Raw genomic sequence first — 26,958 nt, 5'->3', positions numbered from 1 at the left:
GAGGCTTGTATAGCTCTAGCTTCAGAATTATTGGTATGAGGGGAGTATGAAGGGGTAGGAGTATGTCAACTATTGAGGAATGAGTCTAGGCAGAGTATCAGTGGCTGGAAAGAGATCTATTGAGGGAGGTAAGTGATTAAGCTGTTCAACGATCTCCCTCAATGTCCGACTTTGTGGGAGGTAGCAATATTGTGTCCTGTAAGGAAGGCCAAGGAGATCTGATTTACAGCAAGCTAGGCCAGGGAAATCTGTATAGGAAGCAGGAACTAGTAATTCCTATTAGGTCTGAACTGGAATGGGTTCTAGAACACTGAAGAGGGCTCAGAGTGAAGACAGAGATCAGAAGTGCATGGCATGGGTCCAGGACTGACACAGGGCTCTCTGAGAAATCTCAAAGGTGAGGACAGAGATTAGAAGCAAGTAGCCTATATACCTGGATGAACTAGGTATGACATCCCTTTCTGGGTGGTTATACTCCCCCCATTAGACCTATATGACTAAAGAGACAATCTGTCACAGCAAATCACTATTAGTTTTGCTTGGTGCTGGGTTTTAATGGCTCCCCACCATTACACCCAAAGGAAGCATCAGCTAAAGAAACGAATTCTCTCTACTTCCAAATTGTGATTTTAACAGCCAGCTCCTGTCCTATACTTCAGTGGCTCAGTCATGGCCAAGAAGAGCAATGAAGACGCGTAAAATAACCCAGGCAGACTGCTTAACAGCATATCTACACAGTTATTGGTATGAGAGATACCACAGAAGACAGAAAAAAGAAATTGAGTGAATAAGCAAAGGCAAAGCAAAATGATTGCTTGTGCACATAATTTTATGATATACTTAAAGGACCCTAAAAAGTCAACTAAAAGTAGAAACAATAACTTGATCAATTTGCAGCATATAAAATAAATCCACAAAAATCAGCAGCATTTCTGTATTTTAACGAGCAAACCCATGAGGAAGTGATAGAGAAATTCCATTCAAAATAATCAAAGAATATGTAACATAATTGAAAGGAAGAGAAAGGAAGAAAGGAAAGACAAATGAGGTGGAACCAAGATGATGGAGTAAAGGTAAGAACTCACCTAAGTTCTCCCATACTCAACTCCAAACAACTTTAAAATAAGGTCCCAAAATTAATTCTGGAGTAGTAGAACCAATAAAAAGTTAAGGTGAAATATTTTTCCAGCCCAAGACAACTTAGAAGGCTGTCAGGAAAAATCGGTCTGACTGGGGTGAGAGTAGAGTCCAGTTCGGCAAGGCAGCAGCAGGCCTTGGGGAGCAGCTGAATCCTAAGTGGCAACGGCAGCTTCCAGAGCTCTCAGGGGGCCATACAAATGGCCAGAAGCTTACAGGGAACCCTTTGTTGGCACTAGGAGCAGGACTCTGTCACGTTACTATGCATGGTTCTGGGTCACAGTCCTGGGCTTAGGAGGAGCACTTGTGGCTTCTGTGGAGCTGGGATCCTGGTCACAGTTCTAGGGTGGAAAAGAGTGCTAGGGATTGTTCACAGACCAGAGCACAGGCCAGGAGAACAGTAACCACATCTCCTCAGATCATTCCATCTTGGAAAAACTGAAAACGTAGAGCCCCCCTGAATTAGCTCTGAAAACAGCAGCATAGAAAAGCTGAAACCAGGAACAGTGCCCCCTGTACCCTGAGAGCAGAAACCAACTCTAACATAAGGTTAAAAGTCAGTAAATTGGCTGGAAAAAAATGAGCAAGCAACGAAAGAGAACCTGAACATTGGAAGTTTCTGTGGTGATATGCAGTATCCAAACACAAACCCAAAAGAGGACAATGATGTTAAAACACAAAAACCTCAAAAAGGAATGTGAATGGACGCAGAGACCCCCTCCCACAAATCCTGGAAGGGCTCTAAAAGGATGTGAAAAACCAAATAAGGAAAAACTGGGAAAAGAAATGAGGGATTGTAATGAGAATGTAAATTTTAAAGATCTTCCCTGCCCCTAGGCTAAAGTGCACGAGGAGCCTGGGTGGGAGGCTAGTTTTTCAGTAGATACTTTTTGATTGGCCAGTGGGTCCAAAAGGTTGTTACATTCTCTGAGATTGACAAAAGAGGCACAAAAAATACTGAAGAAACTAACATCTTAGAAAACAGAATCGCCCAAATCATAAAAAGGGTAAAAAAAAAATCTATTGAAGAACTGGAAAAAGAGGTACAAAAATTTATTGAAGAAAAGAACTTAAAAAGCAGAATTTTTTTTTTAAAGGGGGCAGTAGACCAGATAAGTTTGGGAATCTCTGGGGAATGTGGTTTTCAAATTCAGGCTAAAATTTTTTTTTTTTCTATTTTGGAGGGGGGAAGGCATGGCAATTGGGATTAAGTGACTTGCCTAAGATCACACAGCTAGTAATGGTGTCAAGTGTCTGAGGCCAGGCTGGGGCTCTATTCTCTGTGCCACCTAGCTGCCTTCAGGCTAATCTTTAAAAAAAAAACCCACACTTTTATTTGTTTGTTTTTCATTTTTAACTTTCACTTCGATAAGATTTTGAGTCCTAATTTTCTCCCCTTCCCTCTATTCCCCTGTATAAGACAGTATGCGATCTGATACAGGTTTTATATATATATATATATATATATATACAATCATATTAAACATATTTCCACATTAGTGATGTTGTAAAGAAGAATTAGAACCAAAGGGAAAAACCATGCGAAAGAAGAAACAAACAAACAAAAGACAGAGCAAATAATATGCTTTGATCTGCAATCAGACTCCATATCTACTTACACTGGATGTGGATAGTATTTTACATTATGAGTCTTTTGGAATTGTCTTGGTTCCTTGTATTGCTAAGAACAGTTAAGTCTATCAAAGTTGTTGTAATGGCGAGTCAAATGGTATTTAGCTCCTTGTTTCAGTTATTTAAGCACTTAGGTCCTTGTTTCAGTTCTTCAAGTACCTTTAAGCCTCTCCTGTGATTTGGAGGTGGGAGGAACTTGCTGATGAAACAGGAAGGGTGGGACAGGCAGGAGCACAAACTGGAACAGGAAGGAAAGATGCCTGTAGTGCTGGCATTCTCTCTGTTCTGTTCTGTGTTGATTTCACAGCCAGAAAGTGAATCGATGATAGTGCCGACAATGTGTGTGTGAATATTGTTGTAACTCTGCTAAGCTTGATGTGTGGAGTTGGACTGGGAGTTGGACAAGGATCTGGACCAGAAGTCAGGAGCTAACTACTTGTGAATCCAGGTGACAGTTGGGTAAATTCAGGCAAGAGCTGGGAGCATGGAAGAGGAACCATGGAGTTTGGGAGTCAGGCTGAGTCAAGATGAAAGGACCTCTGCTTGGATATTTAGTGCTGACTGACAAGATTAAGAATGTGACCTAGGGGTGGGAGACCTTTGTACTTTGTACTCCTTAAGGATGATTGAGTTAAGGATGATTGGAAGCTAGTCTCCAATCAAGATGAAAGAAGACTTTAAATGGGTACTTTATATTGCTTGATTCAGATTGTGACTTATTGAATGATATCTTTTGTTTAAGAATATGTGGTCACTTTAGTAATAAATTGTTATGTTATATTGTTGTGAATGTTGTACTTTGGTTTCTGTGAATGTTTTGCTTTAGTTTATTGCTGAATAAATAGAGTTCACCATACTATGTGATCAGAAAAGCTATTCACAGTGGCAGTCCTCTGGAGAGCTACCTGTGCTTGGCTTTACATTTGGTCATCACACAATGTTGCTGTTACTGCGTACAGAAGTTCTCTTGGTTTTGCTCACTTGATTCAGCATCAGTTCATGTAAGTCTTTCCAGATTTTTCTAAAGCCTACCTGCTAATTTCTTATGGAACAATAGTATTCACATAACACAGTTTGTTTAGCCATTACCCAACTGATGGGCATCCCTTCAATTTCCAACTCTTGGCCACGACAAAAAGAGCTGCTATAAATATTTTTTGCACGTGTGGGTCCTTTTCCCATTTTTATAATCTTTTAGGATACAGACCTAGAAGTGTTATTGCTGGATCAAAAGGTATGCAGTTTTATAGTCCTCTGGGCATAGTGCCAAATTGCTCTCCAGAATGGTTGGATCAGTTCACAACTCCACCAACAATGCATCAATGTTCTAATTTTTCCACATCTTCTTCAACATTTATCATTTTCCTGTTTTGTCATGTTAGCCTATCTGATATGTGTGATATGGTACATAGTTTATATACTCTTCCAACAGGGGCTGTCACTCCATCATTTCACCCCTGGACAGAGAAAATACCACTACCAGCTATACCAGATCACACCCAGACTTGGGCTATCTAGACAAAAGAATCTGTCTCCACTCAAGCTAGAGTAGAACACAATAGGCTTCCCTACCCTAGATTAAATTACTTGCAATCTTGGGTGGGAGGCTGACTAGGATAAGGGGATTCAATGCAATCTCATTATCAGTAATGTCCTATTGAAGAAAAACTGACCTTAAAAGTCAGGTCTTTAAAACTATTTTTAAAGTCAAACCCTTAAATGGGGGGCTAGGAGACTCTTGAAGATATTGATTATTAATAATTATTTTTACAACACTTAGGAAGTAGCAAAGAAGCTCATTTATTCAAATCATGGCAAAATAAAAGTCAGATAAAGTGATCTAGGAGAATTTTTTTTAAAGCAATTGGGGTTAAGTAACTTGCTCAAGGTTAAACGGCCAGTTATTTCTGGGTGTGGTGTTAAGTATCTGAGCCTGGATTCGATCCCCCAGGTCATCCCGACACTGAGGCTGGTGGTCTTACTCACTGTGCTACCTGGCTGCCCCGTTCTAGGAAAATTTTTACCAGACTATACAAAGTGAAGGAACTCTCCCATTGGGATTGGTAACTGCCCAGTTGAGAGAGACCTAGATCTCATCCAAAGGGAAGTTCCCCCAAATCTCTAAAATAGCAAGCTGGGAATAGGGACATGATGGTTATCTTCTTTCCAGTCTTATTTTACTTTCAGTAAACTGAAGTGGGGTTGGCATTATGCATCTCTTGAAGCTGGAAGCCTGAAGCACCCAAAGCCCAAAGAGACTGAAGATCCAGAGGAAACTGAAGAGCTTTTAAGAAAGAGACTAAAGAGACTGGAGCTCTTTCCTCTCCCACCCCCACCAGTTATACCCTGTCCCTTATGCAGGGAGGAATGGATTTCCACCAATGAGGAGAAAATCCCATACCAAGGGGCTTTGTGACACGGGTTATATTTAATCTTTTATAAGTTAGGATTTTTTATATACATTTGGGTATGGTGGCACAAACTTCTTGTTCCTGTCATTGGGAAGGGTAAGCCTGGTGGATCGCTTGAGCTCAGGAGTTCTGGTCTATAGTAGGCCTAAAACTGATCAGGTGTCAGCATCAATATAGTGCCCCTCCCATGGCCACCCCCCAAAAAAAGCTATGAGGCTATCTAACAAAGGGTCAACTGGCTCAGGTCAGATATGGAGAGGTTCAAAGCTTTTGTATAAATTAGCTGTGGGATTGTGATTGTGAATGGCCTCTGTACTTTCAGAATAGGAGAGATAGGAAGACTCAATCTGAAAAAAAAAAAAAAAAGAGGTTTTAATAAAAAGTAACATACCCCTACTCACTAGCAAATTCCCCTACTACAACATTCATTTTTTATAAGTTTTTGATCCTAAGCTTTCGGGAAATGTTGGAAATGTAAGTGTAACTGGGAAAAAAGACTCCAAACAATAAGCAATGATGAAAATAGCCAGTTATAGGTGATGCAAAATGACTGACAAGTTGAGTAACAGAAAGAAATACCATCATTGACTAGGAATGACAAGAATCTAGGCCCACCTGGACCAGAAAAAAAAAATCAAAGCCTAGAAAATAGAAGATAAAAAGGGCTTTTCTTTTGTAGTGAAAGGAATATACTTCATCTATAGGAAAGTGAAAGATTGGTGTAGTCACTGTATATTGAAGGAGTTTTATCTTTATGATGCATTTCTTCTGAAAAGAAATACAGATCAGATGACAAGTAATGGAAGTAGAAAAGAAACAAATTGGGATCACAGGTGTTGAAAGAACTTTTAGAAAGTGCTCTTGGAACACTGCTCAAGATTAAACCTAATTACATTACTTACATTAATTCAGTGCAAAAAAAAAAGTTTATTAGGCTTAATCTTGCCAGAGAATTCTAGGCTGGGGCTAGCAATGCCCGAGAGATAAATGCATGTCTATATGCCACTGGTGAATACATTGCTGCTCTGTTTACCTTTTAAGCAAAATGACAATTATATCATGTAACAATTATGCAATGAAAGGTTATAAACCAATTTTTGGACTAAAAAAATAGGGTTTGATGATTATGAGGTGGTGACAATTATGTGGTGAAATAAAGTAAGCTAGACCACAAAAGAAAATTTGAGAAGACTGAGGCTGTTCAGGTAAGAACCCTCTGACATTATTACTGAAACAAACCATTTTAGTATCTGTTGAAAGAAAGGAAAGTTGAATCTATTCTTTTTCTATCTTTTCTCAAATCATTAGACCTGTAGATCTATAGATAGGTAGATGTTGCTATAAAATAGTTTATTAGGTGTGGAAATATGTTTAATGTGATTGCACATTTTCCCCTTTTATTCTGTTTCTTCTTTCACCACATGACTAATATGGAAATATGTTTACATGATTGCGCAAGTATAACCTAAATCAGATTTTGCCATCTGGGGGTGGGGGGATGCGAGGGAGGGAGAGAAAAATTTGGACTTCAAAATCTTATAAAAAATTAATGTTGTAAGTAATGTAAAAACCCCATAAAGAAATAAAGGCAGAGATATTTTAAAATATCATTTACTGATCTAAATAGAATAAACTTTGTAATCAATAAACAGAATTTTAAAAAAGGATTAAAACTTAAATGATTTCATTGAATAAATTCGATAAGTCAAAGAACACATCATTGAAATAATACCCAATTTCATTGAACAACTCTTAATGATATAATAATCTAATGCTTTAGAGTTTACAAAACAGTTTCTTTAAAAAAATCTTCTGTGGCTGATAGTGTAAGTGTAAGCTGAGGACACTGTCTCTTACTTTAGTGAAAAAATTGAGACAGTCAGTGTGAGTTCTCTTCCTTTTCTCCTCTTCATCTCTAAACTCTCTGATATCATGCCCCACTCTTTCTTCCCTTCCACAGTCTTTAATGAGGTGGCTCTGCTTCTATGCTTTATCCCATCCTCCTCTCGTTGTCTTTAGCGTATTGCAAAATCTTTCTTTTCTCTATTAACTTTTGACCTATTTTATCTACCTTAAAGGGAAGGCAGGATGTAGGGAAGAGGTTTTCTAAGTATGAGGGGTGGGGGGACAACTTAGGCATGTTTGGAAGCAGATGTGAAGGAATGAGTAGATAAGATAGGTCAGAATGTTTTAGAGACATCTCCAACTCAATATGTCCAAAGAAAATTTATTATCTCTCTCCTTCCTTCCTTCACAACTTCACCATTTCTTTTGAAGGCACAACCATACTTCTGGTTTCCCAGGTTTGTAATCTCAGCATTATGTTTGACTTCTCACTCTCCCTCATCCTATATAGCCAATCAGTTATTAAATTTTGCCATTTCTTTTTGGAGGGGGGAAGGCAGGGCAGTTGGGGTTAAGTGACTTGCCCAAGGTCACATGGCTAATAAGTGTTAAGTGTCAGAGGCCAAATTTGAACACAGTTCCACCTGACTCCAGGGCTGGGGCTCTATTCACTGCACCACCGAGCTGCCCCCCAAATTAGCCATTTCTACCTCCACAACATGTCTACATCTGACCCCTTCTTTCAATTCACTCAGCTACTGCCTTAATTTAAGCCATTACCATTTCTTGCTAAGAATATTTCAACAGCCTTCTAGTTGGTTTCTGTACCTAAAGTTTATCACTGCAGTTCATCCTACATCCTGTCAGTGATTTATTTATTTTTTTTTAAAGCAATCGGGGTTAAGTAACTTGCTCAAGGTTACACGGCCAGTTATTTCTGGGTGTGGAGCTAAATATCTGAGCCTGGATTTGATCCCCAGGCCATCCCGACACTGGAGCCGGTGCTCTTACACGCTGAGCCACCTGGCCGCTCCCTGTCAGTGATTTTTGTTAAAAGCAGATGTGACCATATTTCTCTCCTATTTAATCAAGCCCAGAGGTTCTCAATTGCCTCCATGACAAAATGCAAATTCCTCTTTTCTTAAAAGGTCCCAACTTTCTCTCCCACTTTAAGGAACATTATTTCCCACCCTGTATTTCTGTATTCTGTGATCACAACCTAACTGACCCTTTTCTCGTTCTTCACACAATCACTCCATCTATCTCTGCCTTTTGATTAGCCATGTCCCATGCCTGGAATGCACTCCATCCTCACCTGTGCCCCACAGAATCTCTTCTTTCGAGACAACCCAAGCACAGCCTTTTACATGAGACCTTTCCGGATCTACGCCAGAGCTGGTGTTTTCTCTCCCAATCTGTCCGTCTGTCCGGTGTTGAACAGAACCCTGGGGCAGGAGTACCGAACGTTTACTGGATTCTGCTGAGCAGCAGACACAGATGGCTCGTAAGGAGCGGTCGCCCTTGCCGGGAGCTCGGGGCTCCACACATCACGCCGTAAGGCCGGTTCAGTGGCTTGCTCAAACACACAAAGGCAGTAAGTTGCTTAAGTGGAATTCAAGCCCAGGTCCTCTGGGTCCAACCCAGGCTCTTTCTTCTGAGGTGGGTCCAGCTCTCCAGCGCTCTCACCCCAACACAACCGGAATTAACGTTATTTGTTCAGGCTTGCCTTATGGCCGTCTCTCCCAATCTCCTTCCTCTTGGGCTAAACTGACGCCTGACAGCTCTTTAATTTAGCCACTTTGTCTCCAAGGCTGACCACCACGGGCTCCCTGGCCAGCCAAGCACAGGCAGCTCAGCCTCCCTCAAGAATGCTTGGTTAGGCCTGGGAGAGGCTCGAGAAGATGCCAGACTACATTTCCCAGGAGGCCTCGGGGCCGCGCAGGCGCACTTCCTCCCCCTCATTCGCTCACGCGCTCCCCGTCCTTTTCCTCTAAGAGTAACAGGATTCGTCTCCGTTTCCTTCCGCTTTCTCGAGGTCCTCGCCCCGCCCCCGCCTCCCCCTTCGCCACGCCTACCCCGCGGCGCAGAGCCTTGTACGCCTCTGTGTGGCTTTTTGTGGCTGTGAGCAGGAGTTATGGAGAGGCTACTGAGATTCGACGGGCGGGTGGTGCTGGTCACCGGTGCGGGGGGAGGTGAGCAAGCGGCGGCCACAGCTCGGCGAGCGTTCGCTCGCACGAGCTCTCCTCCTCGTCCCCCTCCCACGCCCCCTGGCGAGGGGATGCGCGCGCACGCTCTTCCGCGCCGGGCCCCTCCACCCTGCTGCAGCCCTGCGATCCCGGGACGAGGGGGGGGGGGGGTGGGGACTGTGTAGAATGGAGCATGAGACGGGGCGGATGTTGTGGCGCCGGGGGGGCTGGAGACCCTGAGGGTGGCGGGGGGGCCGAGTGAGAGCGGCAGGCCCCCCCCCTTGCCCCCCCAGACCTTGGCTTATTGCCCCTCTTTCCCTTCACCTTTTGCCTACTCGGCCTCTGCCGCCGAGGAGCGTCTCCCGTGCGTGTGCGCTTTGGGCCTGGGGCCTTAGACAGTCCGGTTGAAGTTATCTCCGCTCCCAGCGCCTGGTCTGAAAGGGCCTTCGACCCTGCGCCTCCAGCGCCCTTTGCATCCCGGGTTGAAGGTGCAGAGCCGTCGGTGATCGCGGGGCTAGATCTGGAAGGCCGGCGGGATGTTGGTCAGTAAGTGATTTCCTTCAGTTCAGCGAAGGCTCACGAAGAAGGGTCCTTGCGCGAGAGGATGGGGACACTGGAGCCAGCCCCTCCTCTCCTGCACCTCTTGCTGTGGACTGTGTAGAATTCAGCATCACACGAAACGAATTACGTCCTCCGTGTCAGGCAGCTTGAAATGCCTGTTTTGGGGAGGCTGACTGAGACACGCTGAGCGCAACATTCCCTACCTAAAAAAGCTATTTCTGGAAGTAAGAGTTCATTTCAAGAAATAAAGCTTGGCTTTTGGTTTAGGGGATGGTTCTTGGCGTAGTCTACACTTTGAGGAGTAAAATGGAAGGGGATGAATGAGAAATTCTTATTGTCTGTAAGGAAGTCATTAAGTACCTGTCACTCTAAGCAAGGCAGTTTTGATTGAGGACTTGTATAAAACCATACCAGGCAGGCAGAGTGGGGCGTGTAAAAAATGTATAAAAGATATTAAAAGGTCAGTTTCGTGTGGGATAAGGAGACCCCGACCCAAATTAACTACTCGGAGACCTCTCAAAGTGAAGGTAGAAAGATTTACTCGTGAGAAGCAGGAGGTCCAGTCTCTGGGACAGCACCGAGAGAGAGGAGACATAAGCTAAAGCTGGGTTAAATAAGCGAGGATTATGAATATTAACATAATTATTACTAATGAGGCTCTAATCTTGTTACATAATACATTAGGTCCATTAGGTCAGTGTATTTACAACCTCAGAATCCTGGCCCCCCTCCTTTCAGTCTACCCTTGATATATTCTTATCTGGACTTGAGGTCTGTCCCTTGATCGGTCACATCCACCTGCTGCTGCCAGCTCCTTCCATTCTTCATTATTTTTAGTATTATCTAGGAGTCTTTGTCTGGGAACCAGGGACAGAGCTTCTTTTCTAAGGTTACTACTGCCTGTTCTCCCTTACCAGTTGTCTTGTTCAGCAATTCTTGCAGTTCTATAGAAATTTAACACTTTCATGGTAAACTGGGTGAGAAGGACTGACTAGAACAGAGCAACTATACAGAAAGATTTCTAAAGTTTCAAAGTCACATAATTTCTAATAAAAAAAATGAAAACTTCGGCCTAAGACCTAAGGACTGACTTACTTTAGCAGACAGTCTCTGAGAAACCACATTTTTACCTTTCCCATACAATCCCCTCTTTCTTTTAGCCTAATGTGGTTTCTCACTAAAACAATTTAACATTCTTTCACACTCTTTCTTCAAACATTTTGAGCATGGCCTCACATTGGTTTTCTAAGTCTCTGGTTGGTCCCATTTCATCTTGAGTAATTGCAGGTATAGGTTCCTACCTTTTATTCCGTAACACCACCAACATGACCCCTTCCAGAGGTTTTGTGTCTAATCTTATCATCTTAGTGATATGGGGAAACAATACTGAGCTTAGTTACAAAACACAAGTAAATAATAAGAATGTATATTGTTACATTGACGACATACAAGGCGGCAGTCCGCTTCGTGAGTGCAGATACAGGGATTCAAAAGAAAACAATAACAAACAACTGTCCCTTCCAAAGTCCAAAAGTCTCTTTTCACACTGTTGTCTGGCAGGGATTACACCATCAGATGGAAGTCCTCTGGTTGTTTTCCATCCATCCATCCTGAGCATCACATTCCAGGCTCTTTCTCTTCTGCCTTCTTTCATTCACTTTTCTACAAAAGGAACCTTAGAACCAATTTAAATTACTCATCCTGAACCCTTATTATTCTTACAAAATTAAAATTAGATTCTTGGTCAATTGTCATGATTACACATTAAAACTAATTTCTTGTATTTTTGCATTAATCCATTATTAATTCTTCCACCAGGAGTATGGGATTTCACTAAGGGATTCACATTATGTTAACAGTTACAACAATTAAAATATTTACTAAGTAGTCCAGAAACTATTCTTTTAACATTAGCTAATTATGAGAAAGCTGAGACAAGTATGATACTAACTAAATAACAGAATAATATTCCCAGAAATCCTTGACCTGCTTGTCCTCACAATATTACAAAGAACTAAAGGATCCTGACTTATACAGGACTACCTATGCTAAATCCTGAGCCTAATAGCTTTATCTTATAGTAACTTAAGATGTTCCAGAATCAAGTATTTAATAGATTTGTTGTTATATTTTCAAAACTTTTGATTATTGAAACTTGCCACCAAGAATAGGGACAAAACTGTAATGAGGGAACCATTTTCCCCAACTTCAGAATGTAAATTCCAGGCAAAATGTATACCAAGCTGCAGTCTGCATTGAGCCAAGCTCAGAGGCTGCCAGGTGTTACTGGGAGGGTCGAGTCAGGAGAATCCTACCTCAGCTCATGAAGAACAGTCGTTCTCCCAACCTTCCATACCCATACTTCACAGGCCTTCCATATCTGTACCTCATAGGGTCTGGCATCATGGATTGGTGGCTCAGATAGCTTGGATAGCCTTTCTTAATATCCATACCTGGAGTTAGACTCAGAGGAATAGTCAGTTAACAATCCCATCAAATCTTAAATAACAAGCTCCAACAATCAGTTTAAGATATGATTATAATCTCACATTGGTTAAGGAACATCTCTAAAGTGAGCCTCAAATAGCCTGTATTCATTTCTATATTTATTCTTGTTCATAAAAATAAAATTTTGCATCAGGATTATAAATTATTGCTCTAATAGATTTGCATCTACTTCCCAAGATTCCCCATCTTACTATAACTATGCTTAATCTGATCTCACACTAAAATTTCTTTTCTCTCAACTAAAAATGTCTCTGGTTTAATCCCAACAATTAATTCAGTCAATTGCATTAATACCCAATTACACTTTGGAATACACTGGGACCCCATTACATATACACAGATATAACTTTTCTACAGTAACTCTATAATCCCAGTCTCAGTCCATGGGATAATGATTCAATATTGCATTTGTATTCTTATTTCCTTTTCTTCTCAAATATGATCGAGCTATTAATTATAAAATCAAGTTACAAATCTTTCTGTCTTCCTAAATACTTCCTTGTCTCTCTCATCTTGTGTCTCCCATCTTGGTCTCAGTCTTTCCCATAAAACTTCTGAAACTACTTCACTATTCTGGAACCCATAAACACTGCTCTAAATCTTAGGGTCTGTTTTTCCCAGCCTTCCTGTCAGGAGACTCACACTGCTTTATTAATACCCTTTTGTTTACTTCCTTGCATATAAGACACTTTACAGATTTGTTGATTGACCATTTCACTCCCATCAAGCAACAACCAATACTTTGCTCAATTTCAGTCTTCCCAAACTTAATTAAATTTTCCCTTTCAGCTTCTATGAACACAAGTATTGCTTTTGTCTTAGGGTCTTGGGGATTCAACACAACCCTCTTCATAGATTCTATGGACAGGGCGGCCTTCTTACCTTTCTTGTCTGCTAATCTGCTCCCCATCATCTCATACCAAAGATCTTATAAAACATTTCTTCATAAGAATATTTCCCTTTTTCAAATATAGTTTATCCTGATATCATTAACTACTATACAATTCCTAAATTCTCCCGTCATAAAATCTTTCCCAAACAATTAGCAAAATTCATACAAGGAGGTTTAACAGGTCTTTTCTTCACATAATTACCTTTCACTATCATACTTTTGTAAATACTTGATTTATACAATAACTCCAAATAGCTCGGTTAACAATCTTACAGTAAGTTTAAAAAATCTTAACTGAAACTTTCTTTTAATACAACTGTTTACCAGTAACAATATCATAAATAAGTATCATGTACCTAAATTTAGATTTTGAAACCAAAATCAAGTAATTACCAATCTGGTGATCTTAAATTTAGTCATTTCCAAATTGCTTTGCACAAAAAAAATCATTCATCCCATTACCATTGGCATAAAATTCACACTTAAAGAAAATTCCACATAAGATTAACAAACATGAAACAATTAATTTTTAACTTACACAGTTTACACTCAAATAGCATTGTTGTTTTGTACCGGGCATTGTACCAAGCACCTTTACAATTATATCAGTCCCATAAAAATTCCTAGGATGTGAATTCCACCACCATCCCCTTACCGAACAGTAAACTAAGTTAGTAAATAAAACTTTCAGGGGGGGGGGGAGGAAGGGGGACATACAATGAATCACTTTCTTAATGCCTAATAACAATATGTACCTTTTTATCACGTAACTATATATTTCTAAGTTCTAATACATTTGGTCCTCAGAAAGGAAATATATATCCACAAATTTATTTCTTTCCTTACTATTCCAATTACTCATTCACATTCATATCTTCCAAAAAGTTTATTATTACTACCTGTTTGTATCCAAAATGTAAAAGCTTTAAATTATCAGATTCTATAACATAAAAATCCAATTCAAATGAAATAAAATTATAAAATAGGGTTAACAGAATTGATAAAGTAACATAGCTAGTTTTACACAACTTTTTTTCTTTTAGTTTTAACGAAATTTAGATTGAAAACTGCTTTATGTAACACTATTTCTGGCTCACAATGGTCACCCAATTTTTACAGTATAAGAGGATTTTACAATTTAGAGATACCATAATAACACAGTGACATTAATTGTATTAATTGCATTTCCAAATCATCACATATAAAAATTATCGATAGAAAATTAGCCTTACCAAGTACAGAGACTTTTCTCCTCTCCGCACAGTTGCAGAGTCTGGTTGTGGACCCAGGGGTTTGAAAGGAGATGGGGGGGGTCATCTGCATTCCTAGAGGTGGGGGCTTCAGGGTATTGAGGGGCCCAGGGATGTTGCCAGGGCCCCACGATATAGCTTTCAAGTGGGGGAGGGTAACTCAAATTCCATACTACTCTTCAGCACTCTCTTTCCTTAATCTGATCTGGTGAGAGAGGCTTTAACAAAATCTGCTCAAATGGTTTTTAGCTGTTCTAACTTTTACTCCCATAAATTTCACTTATGTGTCCACTCTTTAGAACTTCTTTGAAGGTGAGAGCTTTGAATCTACCAGTCGAGTGGGTGGGACCCTGGTATCGCCTTCTGTGCCAGAGAGCTCAAAGCTTCACCCCTGAGATGTCTCTTTTACAGATCTATGTATTTTCCTAATTTGCCCCAGTGCCAAATACTATATATCTTTAGCATTGAATCAGGAGTGACACTCTTCAAAAATGACTAGAATGTATTCAGTTGCCTTTCAGTTGCATTCTGATACACAAAGCTTTCCTCTTTTAGATGAGGCAGGAAATAATTAAATGTTCTTCTGCCTGCCTCTTTGATCTGAGGGGAGAAGATGCCCTCCCTTTCTTATCGATTTCTCCTCACTGCGCTTGGCCAGAGTGGAATGAAGAGGAAGAGATTTTCCAAACTTTTAAAAATCTTAAAACTTCTAAAAATCTTAAAACTTCTGTTCACACCTTCCAATAGCAAATAACTTATACCTCTCAACTTCTTACCCTGCTCCTTCCTATGCTGCAGGCTTAAACTTTCTTGTTTTTCCTACTGTTTACTCATCCTTCTGTTGGACTTTGATTAAGACCCCTTTAAAACCACAAGTACTTTATTTCTTTTTTCTAATTCTGACCTGACACTTCTTCTACACTCTTTGACTTGCATTTACCATCATATAACCTAAACAAGACAATATTTGCCTCTCTTTCTCTCTCTCTGTAGCCTGCATTCAGCAGCAGGGGAAGGGAGGAGGAGGGACAGAGATAACAGCATTCCAAAGAAATGTCCAGCAGTCCAGCTGCAGTTTAAACCTTACTCATTCACACTCAATCACACAGAAACACAAAGAACGAATATACAAGCCAGTTTCACTTGATCATTTTTTTATCCTTCCCTTTATATTTTGGTAATCCATCCCAATTCTCTATTAGCTGGCACTTCCTGACATTGCTCCGAATTTTGGGGGCTTGGACTGCATTCTCCCCATAATTTAATGAGGACTGCCCTTAGACTCCTCTATATTCTGAATTATCTCGACAGGGGTCTGCCAGCTGTCACCGTATAGTGTTCTCAAAGAGTCCTTTCCCCTGGGGCTGTTTGCAGTCCGATTCACCACATAAAATTTCACGTGAGAGGCTCTTCTTTCCGGGTCTCCCTCAATTGGCCCCCAGACTCATGAGTGCTTACCTTCCGGCTACATGTGTAGGTTCTCCTGACTGCAAGCTCAGTCACAACCTCTGTACACGGAGCTTTGGTTCCATCACTTCATCTTCTCCTTCACTGAGGTTCTCCGCTTCGGGCACTTTGCTCGGTGAGGAGGAGAAGCATCACCTTGCTCTGGAGACCACAGAACAAAATTCCCCATGGGCGCCTGCCTCCAAATAGGGGTGGAGGTCGTTCCCCACTGAGTCATGTGATCCCGGACGAGCCCCCAACTGTGTGGGATACAGAGACCCTAACCCAAATTGACTGCTCGGAGACCTCTCAAAGTGAAGGTAGAAAGATTTATTAGAATCTCATGAGAAGCAGGAGGTCCAGTCTCTGGGACAGCACCGAGAGAGAGGAAGCTGCGGTACATAAGCTAAAGCTGGGTTAAATAATCAAGGGTTATGAATATTAACATAATTATTACTAATGAGGCTCTAATCTTATTACATAATACGTTAGGTCCATTACATCAGTGTATTACAACCTCAGAATACTGGCCCCTCCTTTCAGTCTACCCTTGATACATTCTTATCTGGACTTCAGGGTCCCAAGGCTACTGTCTGTCCCTTGATTGGTCAAATCCACCTGCTGCTGCCAGCTCCTTCCATTCTTCATTATTTTTAGTATTATCTATGAGTTTTTGTCTGGGAACCAGGGACTGAGCTTCTTTTCCAAGGTTACTGCCTGTTCTCCCTTATCAGTAGTCTTGTTCAGCAATTCTTGCAGTCCTATAGAAATTTAACTCTTTCATGGTAAACTGGGTGAGAAGGACTGACTAGAACAGAGCAGCTATACAGAAAGATTTCTAAAGTTTCAAAGTCACATAATTTCTAATAAAAAAAATGAAAACTTCAGCCTAAGACCTAAGGACTTACTTACTTTAGCAGACAGTCTCTGAGAAACCACACTTTTACCTTTCCCATACAGTTTAAAAAAAAAAAAAAGAAATCAACACTTATTAGAGCTTATAGTCTAATTCAGGGGTGGGAAACCTATGACTTCGAGCCTCTTGTCGGCCCTTTGACCGAATCCAAATGAAAAAGTTTGGATTTGGTCAGAGGGCAACACTTGAGGACCTAGAGGGCCACATGTGGCCTTGAGGCTGCAGGTTCCCCAGTCCAGATCTAATTGGTAGAAACTAGAGTAAAAGGCCTACGTAAATAAGGGTCACTCACAACAGTAATTGGAATGAGGGTTGCTCAAGTTTGAGAAATTTGAAAATAAGGAGACTTGATCAGTTTCTTCTGCCCATTTCAGTTATTTCACTTGGCAGAAAATGCCTCTCTAAATGAGCAATCATATGTTAACCCTATTTCCACACTAGGGACGGGGAAAGGAAGCCCATGCATAATACTTAAGTATTCAAATTTATTTTTATTAAATTTATTAAAGAGTTTAAGAATATTTATTAAAGAATATCTTTTTTAGTTAGCTGGAGACAAGAGTGGAGAAACTGTAGCCCTCCAGATCTGAATCCAAATTGGGGGTCATGTTGTCTCAGTTTCCCAGATTATGGTGGTGTCATTACCAATGATTTCTTCCTAGATCTTTTTGTATAGGAAAAGTTCCACATCTGACATGTGCCAGAGATGCTTTCTTCTTTTTTGGGAGGTTCAGATATGGTGACTGGTATAGCAAAGTGTCTTTGAGAGCAGTAATTAGCTGAAGGGGATGAAAGTAGGGGAGTGTTGTGTTCTTTGGGTCACCCAAAGTTAGCCAACAAGAGGGATGTGTATGTTTTTATCTAGGATGCCAGGTGCTATGGGGTTATCTGGGCCCAAATGTACGCTTTATATATGCAGTTATTATTGGGCAAAGAGGGAGTAGGCCTTCATAGCTGGTTTTAAAGGTAAAAACAAAAAAAAGGCAACGAACACTTAAGACATACATGCCAATTCTGTGATAAGTGCCAGGAGAATGACCCTGGGTTATTCTCTCAAATGAGAATCAGGGACCAAGTAACAGTAAGCACCCTAGCATACCCAGGATGGCCTGCTAGCACAGGATCTTTGATCTGCTTTTCTAAAGGAAAGACAGCTTTAAAGGGGTTAACGAAATTACTTTAACAAGACAGATAAGTAGGAAGAAGTAGGTATCCAAGAAAGAATCCAACAGACAGGGCTCTAACTGTCTGAACAAAGTACTACAACTACCTACATATACCACCAGAGCAGGAGAGCACCAATATTTGAGTAGTTGGGAGTGGGGGGCTGGGGAAAGGCTCTTAAGAAACAACTACTCAGAGGCCCCTCCAGGGAATCAAAAGGTCCTCATGAGTGAACCCCCCCAAAGCAAAATGCCAACCTCCCAGAGTATATAACAAATACTTGGCCCCTGATTGGCTCAAAGCCAGAAGGCAGGAAACCTGCATGAGTCAGCACAGCTGTGAATTAACAGGGTTCAAAGGTGATTAATCCTTCAGATGTTTACAATTTAGCCTGAGCCTGGGAAACTGAACTCCAGAAAGAAAGACAACAAAAATCTCACCTTGCTTGTGCTTACAGGGCCTTATAGAAATGCTTGTGTTTTTTATCCTGGACTCTACATGTGAAATTCATACTCATTTTATTAGGGGGCTGGGATAACCTTCCTGTTCACCAAGATTCTAATTATGGAGAAAGGACTTATTTATGCTTGATCATAGTCCTCTGGCCCTTTGGTTGAGTCTCTTATTAAATCACAACTCTTCGATTTTTACTAGGGGAAGCTTAAGTACTTGAGTTTCCTAAAACTATCATGATCAGATAAATTTCTTAGCCTCTGTTTAATTGAGTCTGATGATCATTGGGGAAGAGGAGGTGCCTAGGTCCTTACTTTTGCTGATTTCCTAAACTTTCAGAGTGGCTCAAACCCTAAAATAATTCATTTGAATGGCAGTTTTTATTATTAAAAAGCTTATTTTTCAGGTATAAGAATAATCTAAATATTTATCTTTTTTTCAGTATTTTCTGAGTTTCGACACTTAATTAGGCTCCTACTCATTATTGTAAAATTTGACTTGAGTATAGTGGTAAAGGAAAATAATACTGATTGTTCAATTTTTTGTCTTTATTTCAAACTAGGATTGGGACGAGCATATGCTTTAGCTTTTGCGGAAAGAGGTGCATCAGTAGTTGGTAAGTTTACGTATTTTTTTTTTTGTTGTTATTTCAGTAGCGGTTTTTTTCTTAACCACAAATTATTTATCTTTATTAGTTACCTTATATTTTTGTAGATTACTGTATGTACTCTCAGATTTTAACACTGATTAACACTGATTTTTATTTCCTAAGGCCAGAGTGCTCTTCATTTTTTTTTAAAGCAATCGGGGTTAAGTAACTTGCTCAAGGTTACACGGCCAGTTATTTCTGGGTGTGGTGCTGAGTGTCTGAGCCCGGATTTGATCCCCAGGTCATCCTGACACTGGAGCCGGTGCTCTTACTCGCTGAGCCACCTAAGCAATCGGGGTTAAGTAACTTGCTCAAGGTTACACGGCCAGGTGTTTCTGGGTGGGCGCTAAGTGTGCCCTCATTTTAATCAAACTAATTTCACAATATTTCTAACTACCAAATCATTACGCCAGGGCACTAAGTGTTTCAGAGATTTAAATGTTAAATAAAACTAACCAGTTTTATACAATACAAAGCCCTGAACATAAGACATTTTTTATGCTTCTCTTTGGGTTTGAAAAAAGCTGGAATGTTGGTGGAAGAGGGATCAGCAGTATTCTGAAAGTGTAAAGGAATTCCTAGTATTCTGACACCATGTAACCAGTACCATGAGTTTCTTTCCTTTTTCCTATTTCGTGCTTTTCCCCTTTGGATCAGACCTATGCTTCTATTGATAAATGGCTGGTGAGGAATTTCCTCTACTAACACCTTTTCTGTAGCTTATAATTTTTGAGAGTTTTTTTTTGGGGGGGGGCAAGGGGGAGTGGGAAGAATGGGGTAGGGGTAGGAACTGAGAGGTTCAGTGACTGTCCTAGGTTTAAACTGTCAGTGTGTATATCAGAGGACTTAAATTACCCAGGTCTTGATTATTGCAAGGCCAACTCTACTATGAATTTTCCACTAATAAGTTTTATTCATATTTTCTGGTTTTATATCAGTCATTTAGGAATCTGCTACCCATCCGAAATAAGTCATCCCTTGTAATAAAGAAAAAAATACACAAAACCAGACAGACACAATGTGTCTGCTCTATATAGCATTTTATGGCATTTCATATGGCAAAATATGGCATTTTATACCTATAGTTCTCTCCCTTCTATATCAAGTGAGGGCAGTGTACTCTATTATTTGCTCTCCAAGACAAGGTTGCATATTATTGTTACTCACAGTTCAGCGACCTTTTTGAGTTGTTTTAATTTCTATTGTTGTAGTCATTGTGTATGTTGTTCTCCTGGTTCTATTCTCTTTGCTCTGCTGATTCCCGCAGGTCTTTCCAAGTTTTTCAGAATCATTTCATGTGGCAGGTAAAATTCCATTACAGTCATATAAAACAGTTATTTTTTTTTAGCAATTCCTCAATTGATGGGCACCCACTGTGTTTTCTTTTTTGCTTCCACGAAAAGTGCATGTGTAAATATTTTGGCTTTTTCTGTTTACTCTTTGGGACCTATGTCCAGTAGGAGGATTACTGGGTTAAAGAGAATGAAAAGTTTAGTTACTTTTCTTACATAATTCCAAGTTGTTTTCTACTTGAACAATTCACAGCTTTACCAGTAGTGTATTACTGTGCCTTTCTTGCAGTCCACAGCCTCCTCACTATTCACTATTTCTGTTTTTTATTAGGTTTACTACATTTCCTCATTCATTTGTTTTTTAATTCCATTTATTGGTGACTTTTTTTTGTGGGACACATTTCCTATTTCCTATTCAAAGTCAATAGAAAATATATTTTACTTTAATGCTTTTGAGAGTCTTCACTGAGAGTCGGTATTGCCTTTTTTTTTTTAATCAAATGCTTTATTAACTTCTAGTTTACATTGTTCATTTCTGCAAGATTTTGAGTTACAGATTTTCTCCACATTTTTCCCCTACTCACCGCCCCAAAATAGCGATCCCACTGGATATCCCTTCCTCTAATCCCTTCCTCTAAATCTAATTTCTCCCATATCTTCTCCCATACCTCGTCCAACTTTCCAGTAGGGCATGGATCTCTATGCCCCAGTGCCTGTATATCTTATTTCCCATTTACATGTAAAATAATATTGATAATGATATATATATATATATATATGTATATGTAAAATAGTTGATTTTTAAAACTTTGAATTCCAGATTAATTCCCTTCCTCCCTTGTTACCCACCCTTACTGGAAGATAAGCAATTCAATATAAGTTATATACCATGTGTAGCTATGCAAAACATTTCCATGGTAGATATATTGTAAAAGATTGACTATATTTCCCTCCCTCCTATCCCACCTCCCACTTGTTCTATTCTCTACTTTGATCCTGTCCCTTTTCAAAAATGGGTGCTTCTAACTTCCCTCTCCCCCAGCCTACCCTCCCTTCTATCATCTCCCTTCTCATCCCCTTCCCCCCTACTCTCCTGTAGGGTGAGATACCCTATTTAGTGTGTTTGTCATTCCCTCCCTAAGCCAAATTCAGTGAGAATAAGGTTGACCCATTCCCTTTTGCCTTCCTGTTCTTCTCCTCCATTGCAACCATTTTCCCTTGCCTCTTCTGTATGAGATAGTTTACTCCAATCTGTCTCTTCCCATCTCCTCTCATTATATTCCTCTTTCACCTCTTAATTTCACCTTTTAAAGTAAAATCCCTTCCCATTAAACTGGTCCTGTGCCCTTTATCTATGTATACCTGTACACATATATACATACATTCACATATGTATTCATATGCCCATATACCCTCCTATATAGACATATATATGTATGTGTATATATGTGTATATATACACACACACACACACACAGACACACACACATACATTTCTATTCCCTTCAATTATTCTCATACTAAGAAAAGTTTCATAAGTTACAATTATCATTTTTTCATGTAGGAATGTAAATAGTTCAACTTTGATAAGTTCCTTATGATTTCTTTTCCCTGTTTTACCTTCTCATGCTTCTCTTGCTTCTTGTATCTGAATGTCAAATTTTCTATTCAATTCTGGTTTTTTCATCAAAAAATGCTTGAAAATTCTCTATTCCACTGAATGACCACATTTTCCCCTGAAACATGATACTCAGTTTTTCTGGGTAGGTGATTCTTGGTTTTAATCCCAGCTCCTTTGATCTCCAGAATATCATATTCCAAGCCCTTCGATCCCTCAGTGTAGAAGCTGCCAGATCCTGTGTTATCCTGATTGTGTTTCCACAATATTCAATTTGTTTCTTCCTGGCTGCTTGTAATATTTTTTCCTTGATCTGGGAATTCTGGAACCTGGCTATAATATTCCTAGGAGTTTTTCTTTTTGGGATCTTTTTCAGGAGGTGATGGGTGGATTCTTTCAACCTCTATTTTGTCCTCTGGTTCTAAAAATATTAGGGCAATTTTCCTTGAGAATTTCTTGAAGGATGATTTCTAGGTTCTTTTTCTGATCATAGCTTTCAGGTAGTCCAATAATTTTTAAATGATCTCTCCTGGCTCTATTTTCCAGGTCAGTGCTTTTCCTGATGAGATATTTCACATTGCCTTCTATTCTTTCATTTGTTTGGATCTGTTTAATAGTATCTTGATTTCTCATAAAGTCACTAGCTTCCATTTGCTCCAATCTAATTCTGAAAGAATGATTCTCTTCAGTGAACTTTTGAGATTCTTTTTCCATCTGGCAAATTTAGCTTTTTAAGGCATTCTTCTCCTCATTACCTTTTTGAGCCTCTTTTGCCATTTGAGTTAATCTGTTTTTTAAGGTGTTATTTTCTTTAGTCAGGTTGTTGACTCTCATTTCATAATTTTCTTGGATCATTCTCATTTCTCTTCCCAATTTTTCCTCCACTTCTCTTATTTGATTTTCAAAATCCTTTTTAAGCTCCTTTATGGCCTATAACCAGCTCGTATTTTTCTTGGAAGCTTTTGGTGCAGGAGTTCTGACTTCATTGTCTTCCTTCATTCTTTGCTCCTTTTTGTCCCCAAAATAGAAGTGTAATGTTGTATTTCTCTGTTTGCTTTGTTTCCTTTGCTTGGTCATGTTGCCACTCAATTACTTGACTTTTGGGCTTTTTGCCACAGAGGACTCTGCTACCAGACAGGGAGCTTCATCCCAAATGCTGGGGTTTTCTCATCTGCCGAAGGTATTAGTAGGGTGTCCTCTCTGAAGCCTCCACATGCTCTGGCAAACTGGTTACACACCCCATGATCTCCACCCTAGACCACAATCTAGATCCAAGCAGGTTAAAGCAAGAGTGATTACCCCTCAGACTGGTGCTTGGTCCCCCTACAGTCTACAGGCCTCACCTGTGGCTGTGGCTGCAGGGCCATGGCACCTCAGCAGCTTTTTGAAGCTGAGACAGTCCCAACTACTGGATCCCAAAGCCCACACTGCACTGACCCTCACTTTGTCCTTAGCATCTATGGGTTGATAATTCTGGAAACCACAGCAGTTGCTGGTGATCTGAAGTCCCTCCAGCTGGCGGCTAGTCAGGCCCACCCTGGGGCTAAAACCTCCTGCTGGCACAGGGTTGGCTCCTATAGTGCTGCTCTGGCTGCTCCCTGCCGGCCTGCCAGGCTGTCCTCAGCAGAAGGTTAGCTTCTCTGTGTCATTTTGTGGGTTCTGTAGCTCCAAAGTTTGTTCAGAGTCACCTTTGACATGAATTGGAGGCAGTGGGAGCCGGAGCCCAGAGGAAGGCCTGTTTCTACCCCTCTATCTTGACTCTGCCCCGCCATTGACTTTTTAATGTTGAAACGTGTGCAACAATGGTAATAATCAGTTAGAATTTAGTTTTTTTTCCCCAAGTATTTTCTGATTTTTAGTGCTTTAATTAGACACCTAATTATTACTAAAAATGGCTTGAAAATAGCACATGGAAAAATTTATTTTTTTCATAGACTCCAACTGATTTTTGCTTTTACTCCTTTCTCATCCATTCAAGGTGTAAATAACTCATTTGGGTATCATTTGGATGACTGTATTGCAAGGTGAGGGAAGTGTTGGGCAGTGCAGGGACATGTCTACTTGGCTGAAGGAAGAGGAAGCAGTAGCCAAGACTTGACTCTCCGTAAGGACCATCATCTTGTGGTGGTCTTTGTCTTGACACATCCCCCCTCTGCATTTATAGCAGATTGTACTTTTCTCAGCCAAGGTAAAGAATTCTGGGACTGCTCTGGCTTCAGCATGATTCACTGTCATCTTCCTTTTGTGCTACTGTGTACTTTTCCTCTCCTCTACTCCTTTTTCTGGGCACAGTAATCAAATCATTACCACCATTACTTCCCAAAAGAACACCTAAATCAGTTGCCCTGTAGTTCAGTTTATCTTCCCTGTGACTATTCAGACTAAAGACTTCTTTCTCTGTGTGCACTGTCTCCTCCTCTGTGGAATGTAAGATCCTTGAGGACAGAGGCTAGTTTTCTTGACATTTCTATCCCTACCATTTAGCACAGTGCTTAACTTACAATAGACACTTAAGAAATGCTGTTCATTCATTTGTTCCCACTCACTTGTTCACTCTGTGAGTGATGCATGTAGCTCCTTGAAGGCTGCAGCTCTTTTTGCCTTTTCTATCTCCAGTGCTTAGTATTGTGCTAGAACTTAGAAACCTAGTCATTTCTTACCATGGGAGATTTTTGTTCCTTCTCTCTCATGTTTCTATCTTTTCTACCTAACTAAATAGTAAACTCTTTTTATGCTGCATTACATCATATTCCAGTTAACATTGTTAACTGAATCTGGGAAAATTCTATAGGTGAAACATTTTTGCAACAGGTTAGTTAGTCCCCTAGGAACAACGTTATAAACGACAGATCTGTTCTAGGACTGCCAAAATTTGATCTATAAAAACTTAAAACTTGTCTTCAGAGACCTGAGGCAATGTCACAGTTATAAGGGTACTTGGATAATTTGAAAAATCTGTGATCTCACTCTTGTGGGCATTCCTGCCAGTATTGCAGATTGCTTTTTTATCCATGGCAGTTCTTCATATCCTTCCATAAATCCTTTCCAAAAAAATCTGTTTAATGGGCTAGAGGTTTTTCTCAGAGGCTTTTGATATTTTTTGGATAGCAATGAAATACTTGGATTGTTTATCTTTTACATTTGCTATATGACTCATCCAGTCATAATCAATGATATGCTATAGCCTAGTTACAGACATCAAATGTCTTTATGTAACTCTGGGTAATTTACAGTTTAGATTCTCTTAAGACTGTGGTGTCTCATGGTATTGCAACCATGTAGCCTTACCAGAATGTGAACATGTAAAAATTTCACTGTATCAGTGTGCTTTTTGTAATATTTAACAATCTGCTTTTCTGCCCTCTTGCTGTTCTTATTTGTGTCTCTCTTAAATCATCCCTAAGTGTCTCCCCAGTGGGTTGAAAGCTCCTTTAGGCCCATAAACTTTACGTTGACACCAATGCTGCAAGCTTCTCTTATTCTTTACTTTGGATTCACCTTTTCTGAGCATATATTTCCTGGATACCTTTATGCTACTTCTGCTTGTGAAGAGTCCTTGCCCTCAAGGAGTTTATATTCCACAGATTTTTTTGGCAATAGTAATGTTCCACGATCCACAGCCAGATTGCATCACTGGAAAAACAAAAGCATTAAAAAGGTGGATTTTTGTTTTGGAGAGTGAGTGAGCACCTTCTCAAAAGAAATCCAGCCCATCGTCTTTCTACTTCTAGGTTCTTGGCTGAGCATGAGGACCCACATTATCAGCAGTCTCTCAGATATCGCTGTTCAAATCCAGTTCATCAGGCTAGCCTTTGAATGAACATTATGGTTTGTAGAATTGTAGGATTCTTGTAGGATTGTAAGGCTGGACTCTTCTGAGTGTCTGCTTTGAGATACACATGGAAGCGTGTTCACTTCAGAAAGAATATATTGGACAACACTTGTTGAAGCCGGGAAAGCTCTTATTTTAGTTTACATTCCTTGGGAATGGGTAACTCACTAAAGGAACACACTTGCTAAGGCTAATACAAGGCTATTTATTTCCTGTCCCCATTCAGATTCCCCCACTTGTCTATGTATTCCCCGTTGTCTGGATGTGCAACTTCCTGAACTGCCTGTTTCGTGTTCTCTTCCTTGATATGTTCCCTTTCCCTTGTCATGCATTGAATGTGTGTTTAAAAAGCACTCCTTTCTCCCCCCCCTTCAACTTTGACCTCAGACACTTGACACACTTACTAGCTGTGTGACCTTGGGCAAGTCACTTAACCCCAATTGCCTTGCCTTCCCCCCTCCAAAAAAAAATAGATAAAAATATATAATTTACCTTCCAGATAGGCAATACATTTCTCCCTATTGTTTGTTTCACTTGACATTGACAATCAGAGGATCAGTGCATAGAAGTGGTTAAATTGCTTAAGGAGCCTTATATGAAGCTAACATATACATGGTTTCCTTTTAAAACTTGTTTTGTTTTACCATCAGAGAATGGCTTTAAAAAAAAAATCTACTAACAACAAATCTAGTAGGAGCTCTTTATTCTCCGAACCTATCAGTTAAAAAATTTGATCTGCTGTTGACTGTCCCCTTTTTTCATAAAGAAAATTCTAACCGTACTCTGAGCTTGATATAGATCACCACTCTTGCACTCTGGGCTGGCTTGTTCACCACATTCTGGACACATATTGGCAGGAGTGGGGTTTCCTGAGAGGGCTACTTACCATAATGAAACTTACCACTACTCACAACTCTGTACTTTCAGGATCTTAGGAATAGCATTGCTATGGGTAGGAATATGCTTATTATACTTGTCAGTCTTATTGGAAATGAGATTCCTGTAGGGCATTCAACAGTTAAAGATTTATTTAGTCATAATTTAGAAAGGATACTCCACTTGGAAATATCAGAATGGATCTGGTCAGCAGCGCAGTGTGTGGTTTTGGGTTATTCATCAAGTCTCAAGGACCCTGACTCCATTGTGGACAGGCCTTTTATGCTTCT

The 26,958-nt window shown here is 40.1% G+C and overlaps 1 protein-coding gene and 1 long non-coding RNA gene across 2 annotated transcripts in view; one reads left to right on the top strand and one right to left on the bottom strand.

Moving 5' to 3' along the window:
- Positions 1 to 920: 920 nt before the first annotated feature.
- On the bottom strand, positions 921 to 8,579 carry LOC138161067 (uncharacterized). The gene is made up of 2 exons (XR_011168259.1): positions 8,341 to 8,579; positions 921 to 5,527 (listed from the first exon to the last, which is right to left on the bottom strand). It is a non-coding gene; the product is annotated as an uncharacterized lncRNA (long non-coding RNA).
- A 498-nt stretch (positions 8,580 to 9,077) lies between these two features.
- The window catches only part of HSD17B4 (hydroxysteroid 17-beta dehydrogenase 4), a 141,045-nt gene continuing 123,164 nt past the window's right edge, over positions 9,078 to 26,958 (top strand). Inside the window, exons 1-2 of the mRNA XM_069087844.1 lie at positions 9,078 to 9,217; positions 18,964 to 19,017. Of these exons, the coding sequence (XP_068943945.1) occupies positions 9,160 to 9,217; positions 18,964 to 19,017 (112 nt within the window). The 5' untranslated portion in view covers positions 9,078 to 9,159. The remainder of the gene's footprint in view (positions 9,218 to 18,963; positions 19,018 to 26,958) is intronic.

This window comes from Petaurus breviceps, unplaced genomic scaffold, assembly GCF_028583685.1.
Source record: "Petaurus breviceps papuanus isolate PSGF00001 unplaced genomic scaffold, PetGlider_PUasm1.0 183, whole genome shotgun sequence".
NCBI classification, from domain to species: domain Eukaryota; kingdom Metazoa; phylum Chordata; class Mammalia; order Diprotodontia; family Petauridae; genus Petaurus; species Petaurus breviceps.
Note: the sequence above shows the minus strand (reverse complement) of the source record. Positions and strands in the feature narration are given on the sequence as shown.